Here is a 26,851-nt window from a genome sequence, read left to right on the forward strand (position 1 = left end):
TACCCTGGAGACCCCTGGCATGAGAGGAGGAAGGCATGGGAGGGCATGCAGAGCTCAGGTATGAAGGAGCAGGAGATCTTGGTATGGGAGAAAGTGAAAGGCACACCATGCCCCTGGTGTGGTGGGAGGGAATACAGAGTACACAGAGCCTCTGGCAAGACGAGGCTGGGGAAGAGGGGCAAAGGGGGTGGTGTTTACAACCAGCTCCTAATGTGTATGATAGGTCTAGGCAATGGAAGCAATAAAGTATACAACCTTTCAGTAATAAGTAACAGGAATAACTGGGAGACATGAGCTCAATGGGCATCATATTGCACAAACGCAGGTATTATATCACTTGAAAAAGTGGTGAAATTTGGCACGTACTGGAAGCCAGAGAAAGTAAATGTAGTACCTACCATCAAAACCCCCCAGAAAGCTGCATACCTGACTTCTACTGGTACTGAAATAATAATATAAAAAGGTAATTTGTTATTAGAGGCCTTGAGGATAATGGATCCATAAGCAATATGCTGTCAGATTTTGTGAAAAATCAGATCTACCTAAATAAATCCAATTCCCTTTTCTTTCTTGATAATTATAAAAGTGGCATATGAAAACAGAAGTATGAGATATAATATATTTGAGTTAAGTTTTCTTCAGTACCTCTCCAACACCTGCCTTCAAAATTATTCCAAATTGGTTTGGATAATAAAGCTTAATAAATGGCTGTTTTCAGTCTAAAAGGAATATAAACATGGTATGCAGATACAGGGAGAATCATCACATTAGGGCAAGGGATTTAGTTTTGTTTAATTATCTGCAATAATGCTGTAGAGGGCACAGCACCAAGTTAATGATTATACCAAGTTTGGAGGAGGAGTTGCAGACACTTGTGAAAGAGAGAAATATGAAAGTGTGTAGAGAAGACACAAATATGGCTGGTGGGGGAGGGACGTAAAGGAACAGTTTGAAAAAAAAATTACCCTAACGTGCCTGGTGAAAATAGTTTAAAACTACATACAGTTCAATGTGACCTGCAGAAAGAGATATCAGCAGTAATAATGGACAAGTTAGATGCAGTTGTAACACAGCATGACAGAAAAAGAGGCAGAGGCATCATAAGACAGGACAAGAACCCGAGTTTCTTTCTTTACTGATCTGGCATGAAGACAAATGTTAGATACCTGGAATTCTTGGATCATCAAGATATACATGTCTGCATATTGTCCTTATGAAGCAGCATTGCTCCTGGTGGGATGTCTCAAAGATTTAGGGTTCAAGCTTCTAAGGCATCCTAAATATTTCTCTGAAGTGCTCAGTGGGACATCCCAAGAGGTTTGGGGCTCATCTTCACCGAATGATATCCAGTGTCACATGATGGGAGCAGATGACCTGAAACCAGCCCAGCTGAGAGGAGGGTAGGTGATAAAAAGCAAGGGTCACCCAAGGAATAAGCATCAACTGAGGGCTGTGCAGAAAGCAGAAGCCTACTGAGTGGGAAGCCTGGGCATGGAGGCGGCCTGGAAGAACTGGAAGGAAAGGGAATCCCAGTTAAAGGACTAGGAGCACTTGTGTGCCTCTGCGGGGAAGAGCAGCTTGAATGCTGAAGCTCTCTCGCAGATCCCCGGGAAGAGGACTGGAAGGCTGCAACGAAACGGGAACACCCAGAAAGGGAACAACAATGCAAAAACAGGCGTGCTGGTTTGTTTGATAGGAGACAGAGTAAACCAGGGCATTTGTAGGGCTGGAGACCCAGGCTTTCTACAAGCATTTGAAAGTAAGCAATCTCTAAGCAGCTTAACTGGGGGGCAAGGGAGAAGTAGAACAGGCAGGTCGCTTTTGCCTCTTCCCTGGTCATGACTCCAGATTGCAGTGAAAAGATGCAAGGCAGCATGTGAGATGGAAACAGGCTTTTAACCTTTAAGACATCTGAGAAAGAGAGGCGCCCTGGCAGTACAGATAGGCTAAAACAGGATTGCTGTTGTTACAGAATAGCAGCACAGGACCAGGCTCCAGGGCTAGTCCTTCGTGTTCGGAGTGTTTTGATAACCGTTTTCTTTATCCAACAGAAAATTAAAGCAAAACACCACAAAACTGTGCAAACAAACTCCCTGCACAGTTTAAAAAAACCCCCCCAAAACCAGAATAATCCTCTGCATCTAGCACAGGGGAAAGTAAGTGTAGATTAGCAGTCCTGACCGATGACAACGACTAGTCACTTATTCCTTCTAAGCACAAACCCCTTTATTACATATTCCATGGAGTCAGGCAATTTTATGCTCATATATATTCCTGCAGTTTGACTCATCACCCCAGCTGGAGCTGCACTCGTTCCACTTATTCTTCCCGACCTTGTAAAAGACTAAATCAAATGTATTAACTAGAGCTGATGGCTCTATTTTATTTTAATGATCTGAAGTACATCATCAAGGTGCCAATTATAATAGCTTGTAGGTTCTGATCAATTCTTAAAATGTATCCTCGTGACTAAATTTCTGGTGATACACGAACTTATCCATTTCACTGAGAAGCTCTAAAGTGTAGTTCCTCCAAGCTGCAGCTTCCCTTCCAACGCAGTGATGTAAAAAACTCCACCATACTCCAAAATGCAGTCCAAAGAGTAATTTACATAATCCCTAATTTCCTGTTACCAATAAGACCAGGTCCTATAGCATAAGTCATCAACCAATCAGATCTCTCTACTATTACTGCACATTTTACTGAGAATTTCAATTTCTATGCATTGACATACCAAGGCAGTCTCTTGCCAAAACAAAACTATGAGGCCAGGTACAGAAATTACACTTTTACTGCTGTAAATGATGGGAAACTGCTTTATACGCGTAACAGAACAGAAGTTCGGTAGACAGATTGGTTTAAAAATGGCAGAACCTGGCCTAAGATTTTTCCCCTCCGCACCAAAGGGCAACTGTGTGTCCTGTTTGCTACAGATCAAAATTACACCGCTTACAGAAAACCACATAACTTGGACTGATTCTGCCTCAGGCTTTTTGAATGTCTGTGCCTAGCCTGCGATGACAGTTTTTGCTACAGTTGCTCCGTGGTACGCCAATATAATGGGGATCACTGAAGAAACCATGATGTATTCAATTTTGATGACAGTGGTACCAATACCCACTGTCAAATTATCATTGCTAAGTGTTTCTTTCCTTCTACTGAATAGCTTCAGCTCAGTATTGCCTGGATACAGGTGGAGTCAGCTTGTCTTCATTCAGAAGAGAATTTAATTCAAGCACAATATCTGGCAAAAGATGTTTTCATTCTGTCAACGGCACAATTCTGGCATTTAAGCTAGTGGTGTCTTGCAGTCTCTGTTAGGAGCTTGGCATAGCTGCTGAATAAAATGGGGAAGAGAACAGATGACAGTTCTAAAAGTGCAGAACCACCTCTAGAGACTGCTGCATGTTCCTGCCAACTCTCAAAAATAAAACAAGCGGTAACTTATGGCTGACAATCACATGTTCAGCAATCCAGAAAAATGAGGAAAGAAGCTTGCTTATTATGTATTAATAGGAAAAAACTATCCAGAAGCACTGATAATAATAATAATAATTAAAAAAAAAAAAATGATCGGTACTGTTTCTGTGCCATATTTTAAAATTGGATCCAGCCAGGTCTAGGACATTACACCTGAGTTTCCCTAGAGGAAATGGCTTTTCAAAACCTTTAAATGGTTTGAGATAGGAAAGGGAAACTGAGTATCAGGTAGCACTTTGTGAGACCAGTTGTCTCCAATGCTGGTGTCTTGAATACTGTCTAAGTGGGAAGAGGCAGAGCTCTTCAAGGGAATGGTTGGGTATTAGCATTGTGTTTCACCAGCCACGAAAGGCACATGGCAACGTCTCACAATGCCATTAGTCGCCGCTATCTGGATCTGGTCAGTACACCTGCAGGGTTGGCTGCTGATCTTTGTTGGAATGAATGGCAGACAAGTAGATAGCTTTCCTTTGCTGTTGTTCAATACTTCCATTGTGATGGCATCCACAGATTTCACATCAGGGCTGGAGCGCACACATACTAGATTGCTTACACACACATACGACAAATGTAGTCAGCACCCCAGAGACTTCACTCACTTCTTCTGAAATGTATTTTCCAACAGGATTAATTTAAATTAAAATTGTGAACTCTCCAAGCAGAAGGATGTAAGCAGGTCACCTAGCCTGTGGATTTCTCCAGGCAGGTTTTTTCCTTGAGGAGCTCCTCAACCAGACCTCCCAAATAAAGCACAGTCTTTCAGTAACAAATAAAACGTACGAATCAGCAAAACCAAATGGTTCTTCCCCGTTCTGGGCAGTAGGAGGGAAGCCTTTCAGCTCTGACCGCAGCAGATAGGTCAAAGATTACAAGGATGGGGTTCGACGTAGACAAATGCAGAGTGCTGCACCTTGGGAGAAGGAATCCACAGCATACATACAGGCTGGGAGTTCCCTTCTTGAAAGCACAGAGGCGGAAAGGGATCTCGGAGTCATTATTGACTCCAAGATGAACATGAGCCACCAATGCCAGACCACAGCCAGCAAGGCCAGCCATACCTTGTCATGCATCCAAAGGTGCTTCTCAAGCCGGTCCAGAGAGGTGATACTCCCCTTCTATGCGACTTTGGTCAGGCCACCGTTGGAGTACTGCATCCAGTACTGGGCACCACACTTCAGGAGGGATGTGGCCAGCCTGGAGAGGGTCCAGAGGAGGGCCACCTGCTTGGAGAGAGGGCAGCAGGACAGGCCCTACAAGGAGAGACTGAGGGACCTGAACCTGTTCAGCCTCAGCAAGAGGAGGCTGAGGGGGGACCTGGTGGCTGCCTACAAGCTCATCAGGGGGGTTCAACAGCAAATAGGCAGAGCCCTTTTCTCCCCAGCACCACCTGGGGTGACGAGGAACAATGGTCATAAGCTGGTGGAGAATAGGTTTAGGTTAGAGATCAGAAGGCAATATTTTACAGTTAGGGTGGCCAAAATCTGGAACCAACTTCCCAGGGAAGTGGTCCTCGCCCCTACCTTGGGCAAGTTCAAGAGGAGGTTGGATGATCACCTGTCTGGGGTCTCGTGAACCCAGCATTCATTCCTGCCTGTGGCAGGGGTTCAGGCTAAATGATCTGTTCAGGTCCCTCCTGACCCTAGCTACTATGAAACTACACTTCTCAGTTCTGAAAACAATATATTAAAATTCTGACATACTAAAACCAGGTTAAATGACACCTGCGACAAAACTGGTCTTTAAAGTAATATTCTTTTGTGAACGCCTTCTGACAGCTTAGTATTCGTGACATAAGACCAGCCACATATGGACCAAATACCAGCAAGCTTTTGTGCATGCTTGTCATATAATGCTACCAATGTACCTCAAATGTTATCCAAAGCTGAAACCTATACCAAACAGATTGCTAACAGAGCAGTTTTCTGGTACTCTGTGACGCTGACAAATTGTTCAGAAGAGGCCAAGAGACAACCGAGTAAATTGTTTTCACTTCTGTCTCAAAATAATTTGAAACTAAGACTCCACAGTCGAGGCATTTGTCCACCATCTCCACTTCATCTAGCCCCTGTACAAAATGATGCAACAAGCGTCCCTACATTTGATGAAATTTGCCTCAGGGACATTCTTTCCTCTGGACACTATATTCAAAAAAAATTCATTTCCTCAAAGGAGGAATTGTAGCAGAAACCTGTAAGCATCCTCTATTTCAACAGTGGAGCAGGGAATCAAAGAAAGGAGATTCTGGCTTGATGGATGCCACTCAAGCACAACTTCTCATTTGGGCCTGATCACCAAGAGAAAGTGCCTGCCAGTTTTCTTCTTGGCAGTTGCTGCAGATCTACAAGGCTCCAGGCCCAAGCTGATATTCCAAAGTATTTTATTTTTATAACTTGAAACTTTTAAAACACTGGCAGCTCCAAATGGTGCTGGCTGAAACTGCTGGACTCAGCTCCTCTTGCAGCAGGGGGCTGATGATAACCTGAAGATGTTTTGGCCTCCAATTCTTGATGGAAAAAACAGTTTAAATTTGGGGGAACCGCCTCCTCAATCCATCCTACTGCTCTCAGCATCTCATGCAACCGCAGCATACGAGAACTGGTTGGTGGACTAGACAAATCTAGTCTATCACTCCAGTATGCTAGGGACAGTTGAACCTGTAAGATTCAGCACTTTCCCTGGCTTTAGATTAATAAAAGAACATTATGTGTAAAAAAAACCAAACCAAAACAAAACAAAAAAAATATCAAGCCTGTGTAATCTAATCCATTTAGCTGTCTCCCTTTCAAATTAAAGGGGGGTGTGTGTGTGTGTATATGGCGTTCACTCTGTTTATTTGAGAATTTATAACATCTACTTCCTCTTGTCTGTGAATAATTGATTACTACAGGTTACAGTCCGGTTCTTATCATTTGGAACTGCGCTGTTTTCCCTAACAAAAAGTCAGCGTGTTTAATGCACCATGCAATACTCCCTTAGAGGATTTTCCTGAATAGTAGAAAAGTTTTATATCAAACTCAAGTTGCACAAAGTGACTTGACTATAATACATTCCTGAGTCACGGGGTATTCATTATGTAGACTGAAAGCGATATGCAGAATCTAAAAGGCGCTCCAAGATAACACTTTAGTGAACAATCCTATTATTCATGGGCGTGTATAATCGGGTGATTACTAACAGCTGTTTGCAGTCTTGTTATATAGGGAAAATGTCAAGAAATTGCATGTAAAGACCCCAAATTATGGGAGAACAGAAGAGAAGAGATAATGATTTGAAACAAAACTGATTCAAGGAAAAAAACAAGAAAGATTCAGAATACTTTGGCAGCTCTACTGTTTTCAGGTGTCATAGTTTTTCAAACATGCTTAATAAGATAATTTACATAGTATCTGAGGTTCAGACTAGCTCCTTTGGGAGGGCAGGGGGCATGAAGACACTTGTTCTTCCCAGGGCTCCTGATGGAATTAGCAGACTTATGTAATAGGTGTACAATTACTGAATTTGTATGAGATGTGCATGAATTTTTTTACTGTGCACACATTGCTCCTTCCGCGTATGTGAGAAAGCAGTCTAGCTGTAAACAAACCAGGACAGTATGGTTTTAAAGCTTTGAGTCTTTCAAATTAAGAGCGTTTCTGATGCAACTGCTAACTCAGGTATTCAAAATAAAAGAAGAAAGCAGATCTCCATGTAAATGTTCCAATTTATTCATCCTTGGCCAATGACTTCTTCAGTCTCGTCCCTGCTCTTGTTCTGATCAAGCCCCTGCAACCAGCTAGCTACTATTGTACAACTGTAATGAAGCATAACCCCATGAAACATCAGTAGAAAAACCAACACTTCCAATAAGGGGCTGTTTATTCACACACAAAAAAACCTATGCAAACAAAATGTTGTATAAACTGTCTATTGATTGCTCTTGTGAAAAGTTTAATGGCCCCAAGAAATCCCCGGGAGTTGTGATGCAGACTGAAGCTTATTATTTTTAAATAACTCAAATATTAGTTTGGAAAGGAAGAAAAATATCTTTAGTTTCTTTTGTTTTCTTAATCCTACTCACGGGACTCTGCAGTATCTGAGTGACCCTCTTCCTTTGCTCCATCATGTTGAAGTCTTGCCTTAAATCAGGAGACATGTTCCTCTCCCGGAGGTACTCTGGGTCATTTTCATTGATGCGGTCAAAATACCTCTCCTTGTGAGGCATGCTGGGAGGGGGAGGGGTTGTGATCACCCCCTGATTGGCATCAGCACTCATGCTTCAATACTGCAGATTATTCTCTTCACCTGGAACAATAAGAGGACATTTACAAACAACAAAGTAAAACTTTATGAGCCTAGACATGCTTTTTCTCACCCCAGCAGGACAAATGACAAGTGCTTAAAATGCATTTGTCACAAGGAAAAAATGAGGAGGGAAGGGAAGGGAAGGGCAGGGCAGACAAATTAAAGCAAAAATACCTGTTACATAATCATTATTAATTAATTTAAAAGCCCGTGGAAATGCTCAGTTATGACTTCAAACTTACCTAGTCAAGTTAAGTTTTAGAAATGCAACGGTTGTTTCAGAGGATTTATTTATGTTCAGATCACACAGAGCATTTCATAAAAATCTTACCCTTAACATGTCATAAAAACGTATTCCCTTGCACTAGTGTGCTCCTCCATTTTTTGGCCCGCAGATCTTCTATTTAATTCTGTTAAGGTATCAGGATCCCTACATCCTACACAGTCAGAGCTTGCTGCCTAACTTAACTGGGGAAGTCCGGGCAATCCTCAATTACAGCACTGCCAAACCATCTCATAACTTTGGAAAAATCAATTAAGTTCTGGTTACATTAAAGATTGCCAGTGGATCTCAAAAGGCCACCAGATGGTGCCTCAACACTGACAAGGCTGTGATCAAGGACCTGCAAGAAAAGATCTTGCGACTGTTTCACAGAACTGCAGTTTTACAGTTACTGAAGATGTGTCTACAGTGCTAATTTTCTTCCATTTGTGTGTAATTTATTAGGGATCTGGGGTTGCCATTTCCTGTGGAAAAATGTGATTTTTTCCCCCCCTTTAAAAGAGAAAAATGTGGATTTTCCCCTTTGAAGCAGGAAATTGTGGGTTTCCCCTTTTGCAAGCACCTCTCTTCCAGCCTGCAAAAAGAGTGCAAAACCTGTCCAGAGGGGATGGGGGCAGGCCCTGAGAATCTGAGACCAGCCTGGCTCAGACTCACTTTGCCTCCTGCAGCCTTTGGGGTAAATAGGACCTGGGGGCAACTGGAGGCTCCCCTCTGGCATGATTGGGGATGGGCAGGGGGCTGCAGGTCAGGAATGAGGGGCGCCAGCAGGGCTGGGCTGGGGACTGTGAGAAGAGCTGGCAGGGTGGGCAAGGGTAGGGCAGGAGGGTGCAGGTGACACTGGCAGAACTGGGGAGGGGTGGGGTGCACTGGGGTGTGAGGGGCACTGACATATCAGGGCTGCTCAGCACCACAAAGCAGCAGGTCCAGCTGCAGCTCAGCACCAGCCGCAGCTGGGCCTGCATCCTGGTGAGTGAAGGGGGCAGGGGGAGCTCTGATTTTCCATGAGAAACCAAAATCAGATGCCAAAATATATAGGGATTTAGAATTTATTTTATTATAGTGATTGAGGCACTGGTAGGCTTCCAAACTGCTTTAACGTTGTAAATATATCAATAAACATTGTTTTCAACTGATACACACAACGCTCAGTGGCGTTTCATTTTAATTGTGTAAAAACACAGATTTGGTGTTTTTAATCAGATAATTTGGGGAGACTTTTTTTTAAAGAGAGTTTTGGATTTTTCATCAGAGAACTTTCAATGTTTTTTTTTTTAACGGAGAAAACCAGGATCCCTGGTTATTATATTAAAGATGCCTTCTTATCCACACTGAAACTAAGCAAATTATATACTGGGAAAAATATCATGTACTGTGGTAGCAAGCTAGATTTGAAAAATCTCACTTTTTAAAGCAAAAGTATCCGTTACATTTAAAAGCAACGTATATGTGCAATAAATGTCAACTTGGTTAGAAGCAGACATTTAAACTGTAATGAATGCAATGGACTGTGATCCAGGGTCAGGAAGCTAGGGAGTAGTACAGAGATGATGGTTTCTCAGTCTCAAGAAACAAATTAACTGCTGAAGAAATAATGCTTGCCTCTACCATGATCAAGACTACTCAAATACAATAATATTGGGACGTGGGAAAGGGTACAAGTGTAGCATCTGGTCTGCAGTGAACTAGGCGAGCTGTTTGGTCCATGGAGGTCAAGAGGAAAACCACAATCCTCATGAAGATCTCTATGTATGACTAATGAGAACACGGAAAGCGATAAGTGGAAGATGTTTTGTGTTACACGGCGGTCCCCCCCCTCCACACGTCACCACACATTGCTAGTGACCACAGACTGAACCCAGACCCTTTACGCATACACTGTAGCATAGATCCTCAAACAGTGTAAAATCTTGTCACTTCACTGCAGATACAAAAGCAATAACAGTTTATGCCAAGAAAAGATCTGCTCTCTCAAGGCTTGGCCAAGGAAACCACCTGCTTAGAAACCACTGTCAAAACTATTCTATGTCTTGGCTAGCAAGAATCCATCTTGAAATAGTAGAAAGCTCTAAAACCTGCTCCTACTTTCCTTCCCCAGGAACTATGCTATCCCAAGATTTCCCAAAATGCTCCTAAATTGTACTAACCCTATCAACCTGTTGCTCAGTTGCTAATCCACTTGGCTGGGCTGATTACAATTTATGGTTAGACTTCTAAAAATTACTGAAAAGTCTGTAGGACATTCTTAGCTACTTTACTATCCATTCTTATGATGGCAGAATGATCCATTCATGTATAAAGAGAAAACTTCAGCTATGTGGCTGGCAATGCCTACATTCTCAAAGGCATTTTTAAATTGAGGCAAATTTCACTTTTTTCTTCTCTCCCATTCCCTTTTCTTTAGTTTGTTGCCTGAGTCAGTAAGGATTAAACATTTAAATCCCTGAACAGAGGTAGCTAGCTGTGTTAGCTGGAAGTCAAACAGAAAGCAGAGTTGAGATGCATCTTCTAAACTAACTCAGGGGTGTCCAATGTCCAATTGGTGGCCCATGGCCTGCATGCAGTGCACAAGGGGTTAGTTGGTGGACCCTGAGCTCCTACCCAGCTGCAACAAGGTAGGGATGATAACAGTCTCGCCAACGAGAAGTTTAGTTTGGGTCCTAACGTCATGATCATCAAGACACGATTTCAGAGCCATACAAAGGGAACACTGGCAGAGACTACATTTATAAGCCTTTCTTTATAAGTCTCACTTCCCAGGCCCTTAATTTTTGCTGCTCTCCACTGGACTCTTTCCAATCCGTCCACATCCTTCTTGCAGTGTGGAGTGCTGTGCTCAGTTTTGAGCCCTAAGTAAGGCCTCACCAGTGCTGAATGGAGCACAGGAATCAATTCCCTTGATCTGCAAATGATATGCCTGTTAAAAAGGTGCATAAGCTTTCGTGAACCAGAGCTCAAATCCTTGTACTGAGACTACATGTGCACATTATCTTTGTACAGTGCCCGCAGCCATCCATCCCATCCAGAGCTACAATGTCAAATGTGGGCTGCTGCATAACATGGGATGCTTGCGGCGAAATACTTCAGCGCGGTGATAGAGGTATCTTTTTTAGTTAGCTATTAAAGCAAAGCCTGAATGCTTGGGGTTATTGAAAACTCCTTGTCTATTAGAGCCTCTTACCAAACACTCGCAGTATATTTTGTGATTTACCCAAATAGATGTTTCATTAACGACACAGCTACTTTTTAAATAGAATACCGTGACTCTTTAGATCTTGTCCTAAGCTCACAGGAAATGCTGTGCACTTCTAGTCCAGTTCCACATCCCACCTGCAGAGACGGCTATGTTCCACGTCAGGTGAAGACACTCCCATATTATTCAGCGTGGAAAATGTTCCAGAGATATTAAACAAGCAGTTTGTCTCTTCCCATCTTGCATAAAGGAGTAAAGGGAAACTTACTCAAAAACATGAATGGGTTTTGCAAACATAAATATCTGCCTCTTCTTCAGCATGCGACTTATGGTGATATACATGAGAGAGAGAAAAAGCTTTATACGAAACCCAGACCTACGCTCCATGAACCTCTGGATAGGATGGTTAAAGTGGGTTCTCCCTTAAGGTCATCTAAAGGTTTCTAGCTCTACAAGCAGCAATGTCAGCTCAACTGTTATGCTGCTATTAGCCCTGGGTCCCTCTACTGATGATCAAGAAAGAGGGAGAGTGAGTTTCTAGGACCTTTTTAGCATCATTAGCCACTCGGAATTGTATGCACACGATGATGAGTATGTTGGCTGGGTTAACAGGACATATTGCACAGAGCAACATGGGGAAAGAAACAAAAAAATACCTATGTAGCAACCTGTTTTGGGAATTGGGAACAGTCAGCAACTGAAAAGGACTAAGGATCAGATCTGAAACAGTAGTTAACCTCACATGGGTGCACTGTGTCCTCTCCCGGACACTTGAGACAGATGTCCTTCCCTACACTTCAGTTAGGTAGATCTGCATACCTAGTCACGCCAATAAAGATACAGTGTTAAAAAAAAATAAAAGGACCAGCTGTTATCCAACCCTGCCTCCTTCCATTTAGCAAAGTGCCCCCTCCGCCCCCCTTACTCACATGGACCTGGACCCATAGTTCAGTACAAGAGAAAGGTAAAAAGTAGTTATGTGCACGTGGGTGGCAGAGGGGAAGGGGAGGGATTGCTCCTACAAAGCTTTACTGCTGCTTTTTTGTATAGCCCCCACAGTCTGCTTCCTGCTTGGCTCTCAACTGTTTTGAGTGGAGGGAAAAAACTTAGAGGAGAATATAGACATTATTACTTAAAATTAAGTTTTCTATCATAAAAGCTTCTAATTCATTCAAAAACCTCAGAATGGGTCATTTAAAAAACTTTGCCAGTTGATATTTTGTAGGCTTTATCCTCAGGGCAACAAAGTGCACTGTTTCATTAGAACAACTGTTGCTAAGGATTGGGTTAAATGTCAAATATGAAAAAAATCGATGTAGTAACAGAAGTCTTCAAGGCTGGGAGGGAGGGAAGAACAAAACGCAAATCAAAACCAAGTGACTAAGATGCTAGGAAATACTCTCACAAAAAGAGCCCACAAGAGATCACCAACTGCCCACAGTGGGAGCAGCACTTCTAGTCAGGCAGTGCTGGGGGAGTCAACTGATTTGACCAGGTTGTAGTCCGCCTGATCCCTTCGAAACTCTTCATGCCACAGGTGTTAAGGACCCTGTGTTTGTTTAATAGTCTTGATGTTCCACCAATCAAGCTACCCTTTCTTCTGCAGTTCTGCAGGCTGTTATCTGCTCCTGGTAACGAAGCTCCTATTTCCAATCAGCCCTGCAGATTGTTCTCAACTCATTCCAATAAAGTTGTAGCTGTTTTTCCTTCAATCTTAAGATGATTAGTACAGCACTGGGCCCCAAGCATATTAGTAAAGCTACTAGTTTATTTTTAACCGGAGAAAAACACGTGGTTTTCCATGCGAGGATGCACTGCACTATCCACACTCCCCTTTTCAAAATTCGAGATCCACCTGTGACAGGACCCTTCCTTTCGAAAGGTAGGAAGGACAAAGATGTCTGAAACAAACTCTACATTGGCATTAAGCATCTTCACTTCCTCTCTGCTGTACCAACCCCTCTCTAACTTTTCAGCCATGCAGTGGGCAAAACTGACCTTACAGTGACCGGCAGCCTTGCTGCAAAATGGGTGGATTCCAGCCTGAGTTAGAGCAGTTTGGGCATTAACTCACACTGTGTCCTGGAAGCAGGCACCTAAAGATTTTGTATGTGAATGATAACAGAGGTTGGGGGCAAGATCAAAACAGTGGCTAAGACTGCAAGGTAGTTATAGTCTCAATTGACCATGCTTCCATGTTTACTCAAATACAAGATGAGGGTGTCGTGTCCCCCCCCCACAATCAGCATGAGGACACCCCTCATCTTACATTCCCATACAAGGAAACCACATTAAATATGCTATCATTAAACTGCTACCAAAAGCAGCATGTCCTCAATAATGGAAACCAACTATAATTCTGTTTAAATATAGCGCATGGTATTCATGACTATAAAACACATGGGCCATAATGACCAAACATGCTGATGGGAACTTGCCACAAGGATATATTAGTGCAGTCCATCTGAATAAGATATAGAGTAGTGCCCCCTGAACTCACTCTCCCTCAATACCTACTCTTTTCCAAGTCATGGTGAGCCACTACACTGCATACATTGTAGCTTCTTCTACACTCTTATAGCTGAGCTGTGCCTTTCTTTTCCATTTCCAATGATTCCTTTTTCTTCACCACACTTAAATGTTTGTAAACATCATTGAGCAGGACCCCATAACAGTTCACCCAGAATCCCTCTGTTGCCCCGTCTCTCAGCCTGTTGCTTATGGTTGGTGTGACCCCACCCTTCACGATGTGGATCCAGACCAGGATGCCTTGCACCTCATCTATATATATAAATTTTTGAAGCTTCCCAGGACTTGTGACAAGGACACCACACTAAGCAGTGTTGAGCTGTGGGGTTATCATGGCTTGAAATGCTGTCGACTCTGCTGGGGCCTAGCCTAATGAACAATATGGCAAATAATGAGTTTTTTGGCTTGGGACTAATAACATGCATAGCTTGTGCTATATAAGCAGGTATAAATGTGCTGCTTAAAAGTATGTTTATCAAAAACCTGTGCTAAAACTTTTAGCATTTTCAAAAAAGGTAAAATGCATCAATTTTGTATTAATTAAATTTCTGCGTACTATATGCAAATTACTACAGGTAGACTTATTTCAGTGTCAGTGTTTTCAAGTTTATTTGCTACTTCCATGAGTGTGTCCAGATGAGCATGTACACGCACTTCCCCGGGGACAAATAGCAGCAGCACAGAGTTGCCTGCGAGGCATCACAAAGCACATGTTTCCATTCCTCTGGATGCATCCCATGTGTTCAGGGAGGGCAGGTGTGACAGTAAGGACTGGGGGGAAAGGGCTGTAAGGGGAAGAAGTTGGAGGAGGCAGAGGACAAGAGGGCAACCTGCCCCCCACCCTGCAATTTAATTTTCCCTGCTATAGGGGACAATTCAAGGCAAACCTTCATAAATTAGATTCTACACCTGGAAAATATAACAAATTCATACATTTTCCATATATGGAATCTAATTATTGGGGGGCTGTTTTATATTCAGGGTTGTCTTGTATTCAAGTAAATACAGTACTACCAATGAAACCTTTTGGTCTTGAAAAAAAAAGATTTCCAGTCATATAATTATTAACCTTAATAGTGATGCAGGTCCATATAAAATTAATTCTGTCCAGAGCAAAATGAATTCAAGCAAGTAAGGCAACAGAACTCAATCAGTATATTTTCTCCTGGTCAGGAGATCAAAGATTACTGAGAAATGTAAAAATATTTCAGAAGCTATCAGATGGTGTCATTTCTCAAATTTAGTAGGTCTGCACTTTGCTACCAGCCAGTCTTTTTATACATTGACAAAATGAAAAATATGCATGTTCAAGCATTAGCTCTTCCCAAAATCATTGGTGGAACTGGAAATATTTATTCCACACTAGGTGGCCGTTACCATTTGTTCAAAATTATAACTGTTTTTGCCAATATATAGTAAATGCAAACTAGCACACACGTATAAAAAAAAAATTCAGTAGAATGTATGTACCTAAATCTGACTGTAAAAAGGTTAATAGCTGCAAATATTCCCTCTGGGTTTCAAACAGAATATTTTAATAATTGTGTTTATTTGATTACCCCACTGCTAGTTCCTCTTTGCATAGACCGAGCTGACAGAATCATCTTTCTGCCTTTTACTGTGCACTACTATGGCAATTTACATTTTTTCTAAGCAATGAAAACATGAACACATTTGGAACTGGAGGATGGTTTTTTGTTAAGTACCTGCAGAGCCATTACCATAATGTAACGTACAACAGGGCTATCTGTGCTGCATAGTTAGCAGTTTAATACATCCTGAACCAAAAAATAATAAGTAAAGCTAATTTACCTTTATACACGATTGACTGACTTCTGCCCTCTGTATCTAGTTGAAAGCAGTACATAAACAAAGGCTAGTTGTCTGTGGTTCAAGCCACGTAATTTTTCACTGAAGTTAGCGGACTGGAGAAAGCCACCGCAACATTTGAGCATTGTACAAGGCACCTGATGGTACATCCAATGCATGTCTCATTAGTTAACACTGGAGTAGGGGCAGTTTGCTGTAGGTGCAGATACTGCGGTGCCTCATCTGCAGAACAGCACGTGAGGATTTGGCAACCTAACTCCCACTAAAATGAAAAACAACTTGAATTACGTTCGACTTTTGCAGTATTTCCTGCATCCTGGCCAAAAATTTCATTGTAATACGTTAGAGTAACAGGAGGAAAACGGACAAGACATAGACCACACAGGCCCAAACTACTGCTTAGCAGTCCATTTCAGTGCTATTCTACAGGGATCTACAGAAGCTTACAGGAACAAAGACAACTCATGCTGAGTGAGTTCTCAGGAAGATGACACTAAGGTAGCAAATAAAATGTCATCTGCAAGTGCCAAAATCTACAAGACATTATTTCAGAAAACTGTGCGTTCTCATTTTTCCTGGCACATTGCAAAGTTTCTGGAGGTGACTGTAACATGCTGATCTGAAATGACGAACTGCCTAGATCTCGTATTATTCAAATAAAACATTTATGAAATTAGGACAGGAGGACTCACACAAGTAAAATGGCTACAGAGGTGGGCAGGAAAAGGAGAGAAAGTTGAAGCGTGTAAGTGTAGGCACTCAGATGTCCCTGAAGTCAGCAGATAATAGAATGGCAGTTGTGTGAGAAATGGGCAAATGCTGGCAAGTGTCAGGAGAGGAGGGGAAAGGGGAAGCTCCAAGATTCAAGCCACAAGACACTGGCTGTCTACTGCAGATGCTCCCATGTCTTCTTCCTTCTTGGTGAACATTCACCTCTCCCACCAATGCCTACATGTAATTTTACTGCCATGGGGGAAGGGTATTTTAAGTGTCCTTTTTCCTAGTGGTTTAATTAAAACTTATATTTTTAAAGATACCGAACAAATTAAACTTTGTACTAATGGAATAGCATCCTGCCATCACCAGAATACCTTAATGGTTTGTTGTTCCACCTTCCCCATACCTTGTTATTTAAAAAGAAGAAAAAAGAAATCTCTCATTTTTGGAAAGCATCTGGCAGTTTTGAAACATGTCTAGAAATGCACAACTTTTGGAGTCTGCACCCTAGCTGCATTTTGGAATGTCTGTCTCGCGGCTGATGTCTGTGCTAAGATACTACAATAACTGGTTTTATGTGATTGGCATTGATACTGCAGATGATTGTAATGTTGAAAACAAAAATTTTAGATGCAACTCACTGAAAAATTAAAAAAAAGATTAAGGCATCTGTCAGCAGAAAAACCTTTCAACAGTTTAATACAATTTAATATTTGTTTTGTACACTTTCATGGAGTTCTCTTATCTACTCACTTGTGTGCAGCTTTCTTGCTGACCTTATTCCCATGTTCAAGTTCATTAAATAACTTTTACTAGGCATTAAAGATTTTCTCTTTTTTGGAACTCTTCTTTGATGGTGTTAAATAAAAATGTAAACCTATTCTTCTCCAAGCCTGCCTTTTTCTTCTACTGTAGGGATCATGCTGGCATATTTTAACGATGGATTCATATTACATTCACTTCTAGATAACAGCAAGATTGATGTCAGAGATGCATGAATTGTTACGAAGGACTGCAGAATAAGACGTGGAGACTGTATTTTGGAACAGCAAGGGAAAAAAGTTGTTCTAACTGTGACTTGCAGAGAAACCTGCTCTTATATAAGGCACACATAAGCTGAGCAGGAACAAAGGAAGCAAAGGCAGACAGAGGTCAATGTTTTTCTTCTTATAAAATTTTTCTAACTTTTTCTAAGTTTGCTCTAGGGTAAAAGTTCTTCTTTAAGCTTTCATGTCTGCTCTGCTGTTCAAACAAAAGCATTCAAAGGTATCTGAAAACACACAGTGGCACAAATTCCTGCAGAATTGTCCACTGACCAGGGGGTGAGTCTCTTGAAACTTTGCTTCTGCATTACTTCCAGGAGCTCTTCCATTCCACTGCTTTATAAAACTGCTTGCACAGATAGGTTAAGCAAGAAGGCATTACCAACCGTGTCACTTGTTCTCGTGCAAAAGTCTTTTGCTAACATCTCCAACTGGCATATGGAGTTTTACATAAGCTTTTGTTCCGTCTGCTACTTAGCTCTCTGTTGTATCTGCCCATCTTCCAGAGGCCTATGGAAGAATACTATGATACTTGAAAGGTTGTCTATGTCTATCCCAACCATGTAGGTGGTCCAAGAAAAGATTGTGCTCACAAAAATTCGTGCATCTCACATGGTCCAGGAAACATCACAGCAACATCACCACCTCAACAAAACTTAGAGCTGTGCGGGCCGGGAGCGGTCCGAGGCCTTCGGGGTCGTGCAGCGGGCTGTGGCCAGCAGCCCTGGCACGTGGGTCGGGGAATGCAGGACAGCAGGCTAGAATTAGGCACGGACGCGTAGCGGTCGATTAAAGATTATTTTACTTACACCGTAGATGGTCGCGGTGCAGGCAGGAAAACTTGCTTGCGTTGCAGTTACAGATAGGAAAGAAGAAGAGCGGACAAGAGTTCTAACCGCGAAATCTAGTCCAAGGCCGGCTGAAAGCTCTAGAATCGCGAGCCCGTCGAATCAACCGGAGAAAACAACTCGGAGAAGAGCTCTGGATACACACACACATGGAGTTTGCTAGGCTCCGTGGAACAAGCGTGCAGGGAAGGGTACGTCGAGGGATCAGGTGGCGACGGGGAGAGGCTAGAGGTTGATCAGGCCCCTATATCCTTCTCTAAGGCACACGCGGGGTTTGTTAAGCTCTGCAGCGCTTAGAGTTCTTCACGAGATGGATGTGAAGTCCTCCTCCTCCAACTTGGGCAGAAACCGCTCAAGCCTCTTATACGGCTAGCAAGCCAATCGCTAGCCGCCACATAGGAATAATTTAGAAACAACCAATAGTGGGACACAAATTTGCATGAGGGTGGCAGGAACTCCTTTGCACCGGGGTTTTCTCTTTGCAACTGAGAACTGCACCATGCAAAGAAAGCTCCTCGCAGCAGGAAATAATTCTGCAGTGCCGAAGCACACACAAAATCATACCCTTGGGTTATGACAGGAGCTATTTCATTTTGGAGAAAATGGAATCAAATCTTATTATTTCTAAGTGGTTTCTACCATCTAATCCCAGTGAAAACAAAATACACTTATTAGCACTACCTTAGGTCCTGGTGACCATGTTTTATGGAATGAAATGCTCATCCAAACTCATCAAATTTCTTTTAGTGCAAGTATGTACAGAGTATAAGACTGCATGCTACAGCAGGCTAAAACTCTGATTGAAGGAAATATTTAGGCACTGAAGCCAAGGGACTACTCACAAACGTAAAACTTTCCCACCTTCTTAGGTGTCTTGCGGTACAGAAGCTTGAGACATGAGTTATGGGGTTACTCCAAATGGTCCTAGATATAATGCAAGAACTTGGTAAACCACAAGTCTCCAACAGCATTTATACACATACATAGAGATCCAGCGCACTGGAGCAGGCTCGATTCATTCGGTCTGCTCCGCATGCGAGCTGACATGCCCAGCGCTGCGTCGCGTACATTTGTATAAATGGTGCCTTAGCACTGAGAAAATGGCAGCGGTGCACTAATGAACTCAAACACCTTGCATGTGTTGTAGTTCAAAAGTTCGCCACCGCCATTTTCTCAGTACTGACGCGCATTTTGCCATTTATACAAATGCATGTGCCACAGCACTGGGTGCTTTTAAAAGCACCTGACGCTGGGGTACAACCATGTGTACAAATGCCCCAACTGCCTCAGTTTTCTCACCTGTATAATAGGGATACTAATGTTTATTCAGCCTTGTAAAAGCTCTCCAAGGTCTCTGGCACAGAGGTGCTAAAAGATATCATCAAATGTGAACATGTTTCAGAGAATTTGATAATGACCTAATAAACATTTCTTGAAGGTTAACAATGCCCAAATTTCCTCAACTGGTTCTCACAACTAAAATGATGTTTCTTCCATGTCTTCTGGGTTTCTTGCATGATTATAAAACATGCAACTTTTCTTTTGAATTTTTAGAAAATCATGCCTGAAAAAGTCTCTCAATAATGACAGGCAGTTACCTCCAAATGCGTAATTTAGAAAAGTTTTTAAAATACTACAGCATAAGTGCCTTCAAAAACATTAAAACCAACATTTCACCAAAACCCCTGCTTTTCTTTGTCTGGATTTAAAGGATTCTGCTGCAGTCTTGGCAACACAAACAGTGCAGCCCTGCGACAGTTGCAATTTTTGGTACTCCTGACCTACCTTATTTTCACTGCCCAAACTACACGAAGTATAAAAGTGATCATCAACAGAAAAGGAGAGAGAAAGAGACAGGCCCCAATAAGAAGATCCAGAGTGGGATTCTGAATTTGATCTACCACTGAGGCATTTAGGGACCAATTACTGAAGAAAAGTTAAATTCTTTTTTTTATTTTTTTTTTTAATTCTCAATTAAGTTTGTTCATATGTGATTAACAAAAAGTAAATTTGTTTGTTTTTTTAAGAGGGTTATTTCTAACTTAGACCCTAATTACGTAAGTCTTGCTAAAATTTTCTAAAGCTAACAAACAATAGCCACAAAGTTCATTCAAATCCAATGGTGATGCAACATCATGTATTGTTATCCGTCTCCATCTCTGGGGAAAGCTACAGTCATGGAACTGTTCCCGTAACACTTTTATGTATGGTAAAACTAAAATCTAATGAACTATAACAATAACAAGAGCAACAAATGTTTGGTTTTCAATTTTAAAGACTCTACGTCAAAACTTTTGAGTTTTACACATATTTCTTCTCTCTTACAGTGCCTACTGGGCTCCCAACATCCTTTAGCAAGATCGGGTTTTTTACCCTCACTCAAACTCTCGTTCTGTTGCAGAGAGTCGTAATGCAAGCCTACACAGTTAGCATGCCAGCTGTATTTCCTGGAAAGACTGAGCTTACTACAGTAAATCAGAAATCCCACGGATTTACACATGCCCCCTATGAGGCAACACTGGACTGTGAAGAATAGATTGGAAACCTGTAAAAGTCCTTCTCTTTTATTACTGGAACACATTACACTTCTCATAGCAGAGAAATGTTCATGGACGCACGAGCACATCAGAGGGCTTTTTGATTTATGGTGGGCTTGCTTATCCGTAGAAATGTCGTGCCTGAAACAGCTGCTTCCTTGGTTTTAATGAGGGGGGTCAAAAGGTGTGACGGTGGGCAATCCAAATGATAGACGTAAAGCAACTGTTAGATTTCACATGTGTACATGAACAACTGATCTTACACACCGCCGTATGTAGCCATTTCTTTTTATAGTCCAAAAGCTCTGGAGCTGCTCCTCTTAACAACATAGTATCAATACTGACCTTTAGCAGTCACAAGTGTGACAATACTGACAACAAAAGATTGTCCCAATGCTACTTTTTTAAACACTGCTGCCTACTTGTGTTGCAACGCTCCTGAAGAAGGCATCTGGAAATGCAGCCGGCAGCTTGTTCTAAGAGAGGTTTGTAACTAGAAGCCCGAGCAAAGAAAGCCGCAACAGGTCTTTGATCATAAAATTCATCACGGCAGGGATTGTCTCTCTATGTGCAAGTATAAAATAGGGCCCTAATCCTGATCGGGACCTCTGAGTATTGCAATTTGAAATGCGTTAAATAATAAAAATAATCAGATACAGGGACTTTAAGTTCCAGTTAGTAAAATGGCAGGCTTCAGAACAGATATTAGAACAACGCTTCTGCAAATGTTAAAAAAAAAACAACTGCTCTGAGAGAGTCGTGCACAGGTGGACTACATGGTAATACTAAGTAATGGCATATTTCAAAGCACTGTTTGTGACATAATTAACCATAAGCTAAGAAACTTTATGAAAAGACAGTGCAATTGTACATCCTAGACTTGCAGTAATGAGCAAAGAAAATTGGAAGAGGAAAGCATCAGAGATGGCCTGAAATTTCTTACTATAGATCAGGATAGGACTTTCAGACAACTGGATCAGTGAAGACAGGGAACAGGAGATTCCAGCCAACCCTGCATCTCCCCTGACAGACAGGCCTATTTAGTGATGACAAAACTCCCTTCGAGTGTCTATGAGTACCAACTCCTACACCAGTACTTCCCAAACGTTTCCTCAGTGTGACCCCATTTATGACTGTGACCCCACCTGCTCATGTTACAACCTCATTTGGGGTCATAACCTAGTTTGAGAGCTGCTGCCTTACACAACAAATGGGGAACCAAAGCAGAGATCTTCACAGGTTCAAGCAGTTCAGCTTCTAAGCAGCTGGGGGCCAAATGCCCTGTAGGCTGCACCGGCAAGCACTACATACTCACTGACCGCACACTACATGGACACCCCACCCCACCCCCACCACTGCACTGCGGCATGCCCTCCTCCCAGTGCACTGTGTAGCCCCAGGCTCACCTTCAGTCCCCTGGGATGCATTGCACTGTCCTGCTCCCAGATCCAGCAAAGGCAGCAAAAGACAGAGGAAGAGGGAGCCCAGAGACTCCAACTGTAGTTGTAGCCAGAGCAATGGGGGAAGCAGCGGCCAGGCAGGAGCCCTGGGGGCTGCAACTTAACTCCTCAAGGACTGCCAGTTGAACAGTCCTAGCTTCAAATACGAGCTATTACTGACTGAGGTGAAGGGTCACATTGTGGCTGGGGTCTGTAACAACACACATCCTCCTGACTTACACACAAGGGGTTAGTAACAAACACTCACCACAAACAGCCGGCTACCCTCTTTGCCCTTAGCTGGGTTTAAGTGGTCCAGGTCACATTGCATTTGTCCCCTGTATAGTGCAGATTTTCCCCTCAACATTTATTATAATGTATTTTTCCTATTAGTGTATGTATAAACATGTATGTCAGTATAAGTGCTAATTTAAAAAACCCCACATACAACTAAAGGCCCAGATAGGATGAATTCATGTTACTACATGTGCTTTATGAACAGAGGGATCAGAACCCTGGGTAGAGGTGATCTCTTTTAATCAGACCAACCAGATATTTGCAAACAAAAATAAAAATCTTTATTTGCAAGTTTTTGGGCACACACACCCTTCTTTGGGTATAGGAGAATTCAAAGGTTGTAAGATTTCTCCTAGGTGGAAATGAAAATTCACGTGTCACAGGAGAGCTGAAGGTATAAGATCTCCTGTCTGAAAATTTTTTTGTGCAAATTAGGTCCTTTATGAACAGATGAATTTAGTTCTGTGGAACTTAGCACTCAGTGTGCCTCAGTAACCCCAAAGACTTTGCCAAGGGGCTGAGGCACTTGCTTCGAAGGATGGCCCAAACGGGAGATGTGATGATGGGTTGCGTTACCCTTTCTAATCGATAAGCCGCCTATTGCACTGGACAGCTAGTTGTGCAATTCGCTCCTCTGCCCAAAGTCAAAGAATACGTGTTTTCTGCAAGGAACTTACTAGGGGCTCTCCAACCAAACACAGGCTCAGAGGTGCAGAAAAGTCTCTGCTCACCTCCACCATTTCCACTCACAGCAGCTCATTCACAACTCCTATCCCTACATTTCATTAACCTTCAGCAGGGCTGAATGACAACTGCTTATTTCAAAGATGGGGATGGCGGCGTTGGGGGTGTGGGGGGGTGGAATTACAACAGCACAAAAGCACATGTACTTGAAAACAATTTCTCCGTGCATTACTATACCTTTCACATTGGCCAATTTAATCTTGAGAGGGTACTATTAAAAGAAATATGTCTGCATTTGGGACACTGAGTGCCAAATTCTACTGCAGAGAGAAGTTTGATGGCTCAGTTATGAACCCACAACAGAAGACAATGGACTGTGGGCATGCTAATACCCTTCCCTCCATAGCCGCCCAAAAGGCACTAGCATGATTTATTTTCTAGTTCATTTTGCAAATAAAATTGTGTGTTATGTTAAAAAGGCAAAAACTCAGGTGCATGTACTACACATTACATACTCAGGTGATCATCAGAGAATGCTGCTGCTACACTTCTGGAACAAAAATAAGACCAAAAAACATTGTGACAAGCAGAAGTAAGAATACTCTGGTATGTAATATGCTGCCCTGGATTCAAGGAGTGGTTATATTGCTTCTCCCAGTATAATCCAGGATAATAGGCAGCAACAGCAGAAATCCCACTCAAAAGGTTTGTGGAGCACTTGCCAAAGATGTGCAGTGCTGGCCACAAGAGCTGTGACAGCTGTGTGCATCTTCATCTAGTCAGACTCTTATTATACCCCTGCTGAAAATCTTATTTCCCCACTCCAGTGACATACCTAAGATCAATCATGGTATACACCCCATTTATCCCCCGGCTTGCCTGCACCCCTTAAGATTTCTTCAAATCACTGTAAAAAGCTCAATTAGGTAATAAATACCGAAGAAACACCAGTTTGGTCTGCAAGGCCCCAGGAAAGCCATATGGAGAACTCAAAGTTTTGTTCCGAGTTTACATAACTGTACATGACTTCACATCTTGAAACAGTTGTTTGCTGGACTACACAGCTTAACCTAGTCTCTTCTCTCCATCAAGGTGCTTGAACAGCACATGCAAATAATAGAACAACCAGGGGGTTCATAATTTCACACCCCTCTAATCACGGAAAACAAACTCAGTTTTTAAGGAAGTCAACTCGACTCAGTTACTACTTCAGGGATATCTGGGCTATTGAATGGAGAATCTGGGGCAACGAATGGGGAGTGGTGGCACTTGCGGCACACCAGCAAAAAAAGATGGCCACACCTGAATTATACTATTTGAATCCAAAGCAACTTCCTTGAAGGCCAGTGAAAGGTGATATACCAACCTGACCCGTGGCGATTGTCCTCTCTCAATATTAAAGCAATCCAAACAGCCAGCCTGATATGAACACTGCAATACTACCTACAGCACATGGAAGGAAAAAAGCTCTGATGACAGGCCATTTAAGGCCATATACAAACACACACTATGGTCTAAGAAAGTATACTAGATCTGTTTATGATACTTAGTGTTATCCTATTAATATATGTATTTTTGAACATCTGGAAAATTTCAGTGGTGCTTTTCCTTTCATCCTACAATTAAAGTTGTCTAATAAAATGCCGCAAATACCACAAAATATTTATTGTTATGCAGAACAAGCAATGACAATGCCTACCAAAGTTTTCCTTTTTTCCTGCCAAAAATCCAGAAACCCCTTTTCTAACAGACTCCAGAAGTGCCCTGGAAGACTGTGTATAGCCAAACAAAATGAAGACTATCCAAGGATTTTCATTCATGGCAAGTATAACAGATTATGATTTTTAGGATGCATTTTCTATTCCAAGAACGATCCGAGAAGAGAATCTGTTCTAAGGAGTAGCCAAAGGCTGCTCAAAAGGCCATTTGGAGGTTATCTGTAATATTTAGATTATTTTTTACCTGCATCATTCTGGCTTGGCAACTGATTGTGTTTGCACGTTTAGGGTAGGGAAGAAAAGGGTTTCCAGTTGCTGCCCTTAATTACTGGATGGTATGCTGAGTGTAAATACGAATGGACGTAACTTGGAATAAACATCCCCATATCCCGTCTTTTTTTTCCCCCCTTGGAATTCTGGTGCACAGATCAGCATTCTGACTTCAACCCATCTCATCAGTTTTATGCCGCTTTTTGGTGAGAAGTTCCCCAAAACTGTTCAGGGCCCACACCCAAAAGAAGCCATATACAGATTATGAGAAACTGGTCAAGTTATACTGTACTTGCATTGACATTATCCTGGGGTTTTTTTATTTAACCGTAAAAGCCAGAAGTTATAATTACAAAACCATCCTGTGTATCACACAAAACCTTAACTTAATTACGTCTGCACTTTCTGAAGCAAGTTACATGGAACTTACAATTAAGATTTGATTGTATTTGTGCAATATTCAATTCTGCATTACATTTAAGATCCATACACTTACGACAGATCTTTTAACCATCCTCAAAAGCCTGGCAAGCCAGAGAGATCCATCTATCCACCATTCTATTTCTGTTATACTGAAAAGGCAATGCATATAAACGTACAACATTCATACACAAAGTGTCTAAAAATGGAACTCATGTTAGCCTATTTTCATGCCACATGAGCAGATTAAGCATATTATAGACGTTATATTCTTGAAGTCCAATTTCTTTCTTTTTCCATTGCTCATCAATACAGATAGAAGTGATATTCTAGCAACAAATTAAGGTTTTCATGCAGGTAGAATTTGCACTGGAAAAGAGAAAGGTTGCTGTGGGAAAGCGAATAGTATATATAGCTTGGATACTCTGTGAAAATGTCACGTTCTTTGCAAATTGTCAAAACCTTTGCCAGGAGACAACTAACCGGTAATAACGGAGCATGTGTTGAGGTGAGATTCCTGAACAAACGTGAACCGAAAGGTATACAGGTGCTGGCAAATACCATACCTATATGAACAAGCTTATTGGGCTAAGGTTTTACTGAATCATCGTAATGCCTACAGAAGTTAGGAAAGAACAGGTTTAAAGAATAGTTAGATGTGAAGGGCAAGACCCCGCACCCCACCCAAAAGCAGCCTAGAACACATCATGGGCTACTGGGTAGCTCTGGTTCCCCAACTGTCCCACATCATGTCAGCTAATACCTATGTTTAGCTAGCAGTACTCATCAGTGAACAGGTGGGAAGTAGCAGAAAATCTCACCTCTCAAGTATTTTTAAGGTGTAGAAGAAATACTCTTCCATTTGTGTAGCTGACATACAACATTTTTGGTAAACCTTTCATACAGCACAATAGCAGATCTGCAAATAAGTTGACAGCCCTAAGTTATCCGTCTACAGATCACAAAGAACTTCTTTTGTGTGCATCAGAGGTCTAAGATATACCATGGGAAACAGCCTCAAAACACCCCAAAAATTCAAAATGAAATGTTTCCCCTTTCAGTTATGTTTAATCCATTTAAAAACTAGAACCGGTTTAAAGTTGTTCCTTGTTTCTTTGACCTTGATTACAAACTTGGAGAAACTCCAAAACATTTTTTCACTGAAGGATTTCTTTCTTGTCATCTGATGATCAGATGTAAAGAACAAAACAACAACATTTTACTTCCAGTCTCAAAGACAAGATTACAGCATAGCCCTCTAAGGGCCCAGCTACACATGCAAATT

The 26,851-nt window shown here is 42.0% G+C and overlaps 1 protein-coding gene across 11 annotated transcripts in view; it reads right to left on the reverse strand.

Annotated features, from left to right (window-relative positions):
* Positions 1 to 26,851, reverse strand: part of ADD3 (adducin 3) — a 173,851-nt gene that overhangs the window by 31,182 nt on the left and 115,818 nt on the right. For all 11 annotated transcript variants that reach the window (XM_014594684.3, XM_059730187.1, XM_006263287.4 and 8 more), the window contains one exon: positions 7,538 to 7,761. In XM_014594684.3, coding sequence (XP_014450170.1) covers positions 7,538 to 7,732 — 195 coding nt within the window. In that variant the 5' untranslated portion in view covers positions 7,733 to 7,761. The remainder of the gene's footprint in view (positions 1 to 7,537; positions 7,762 to 26,851) is intronic.

The sequence above is a fragment of the Alligator mississippiensis genome, chromosome 6 (assembly GCF_030867095.1).
Source record: "Alligator mississippiensis isolate rAllMis1 chromosome 6, rAllMis1, whole genome shotgun sequence".
Lineage (NCBI taxonomy): Eukaryota > Metazoa > Chordata > Crocodylia > Alligatoridae > Alligator > Alligator mississippiensis.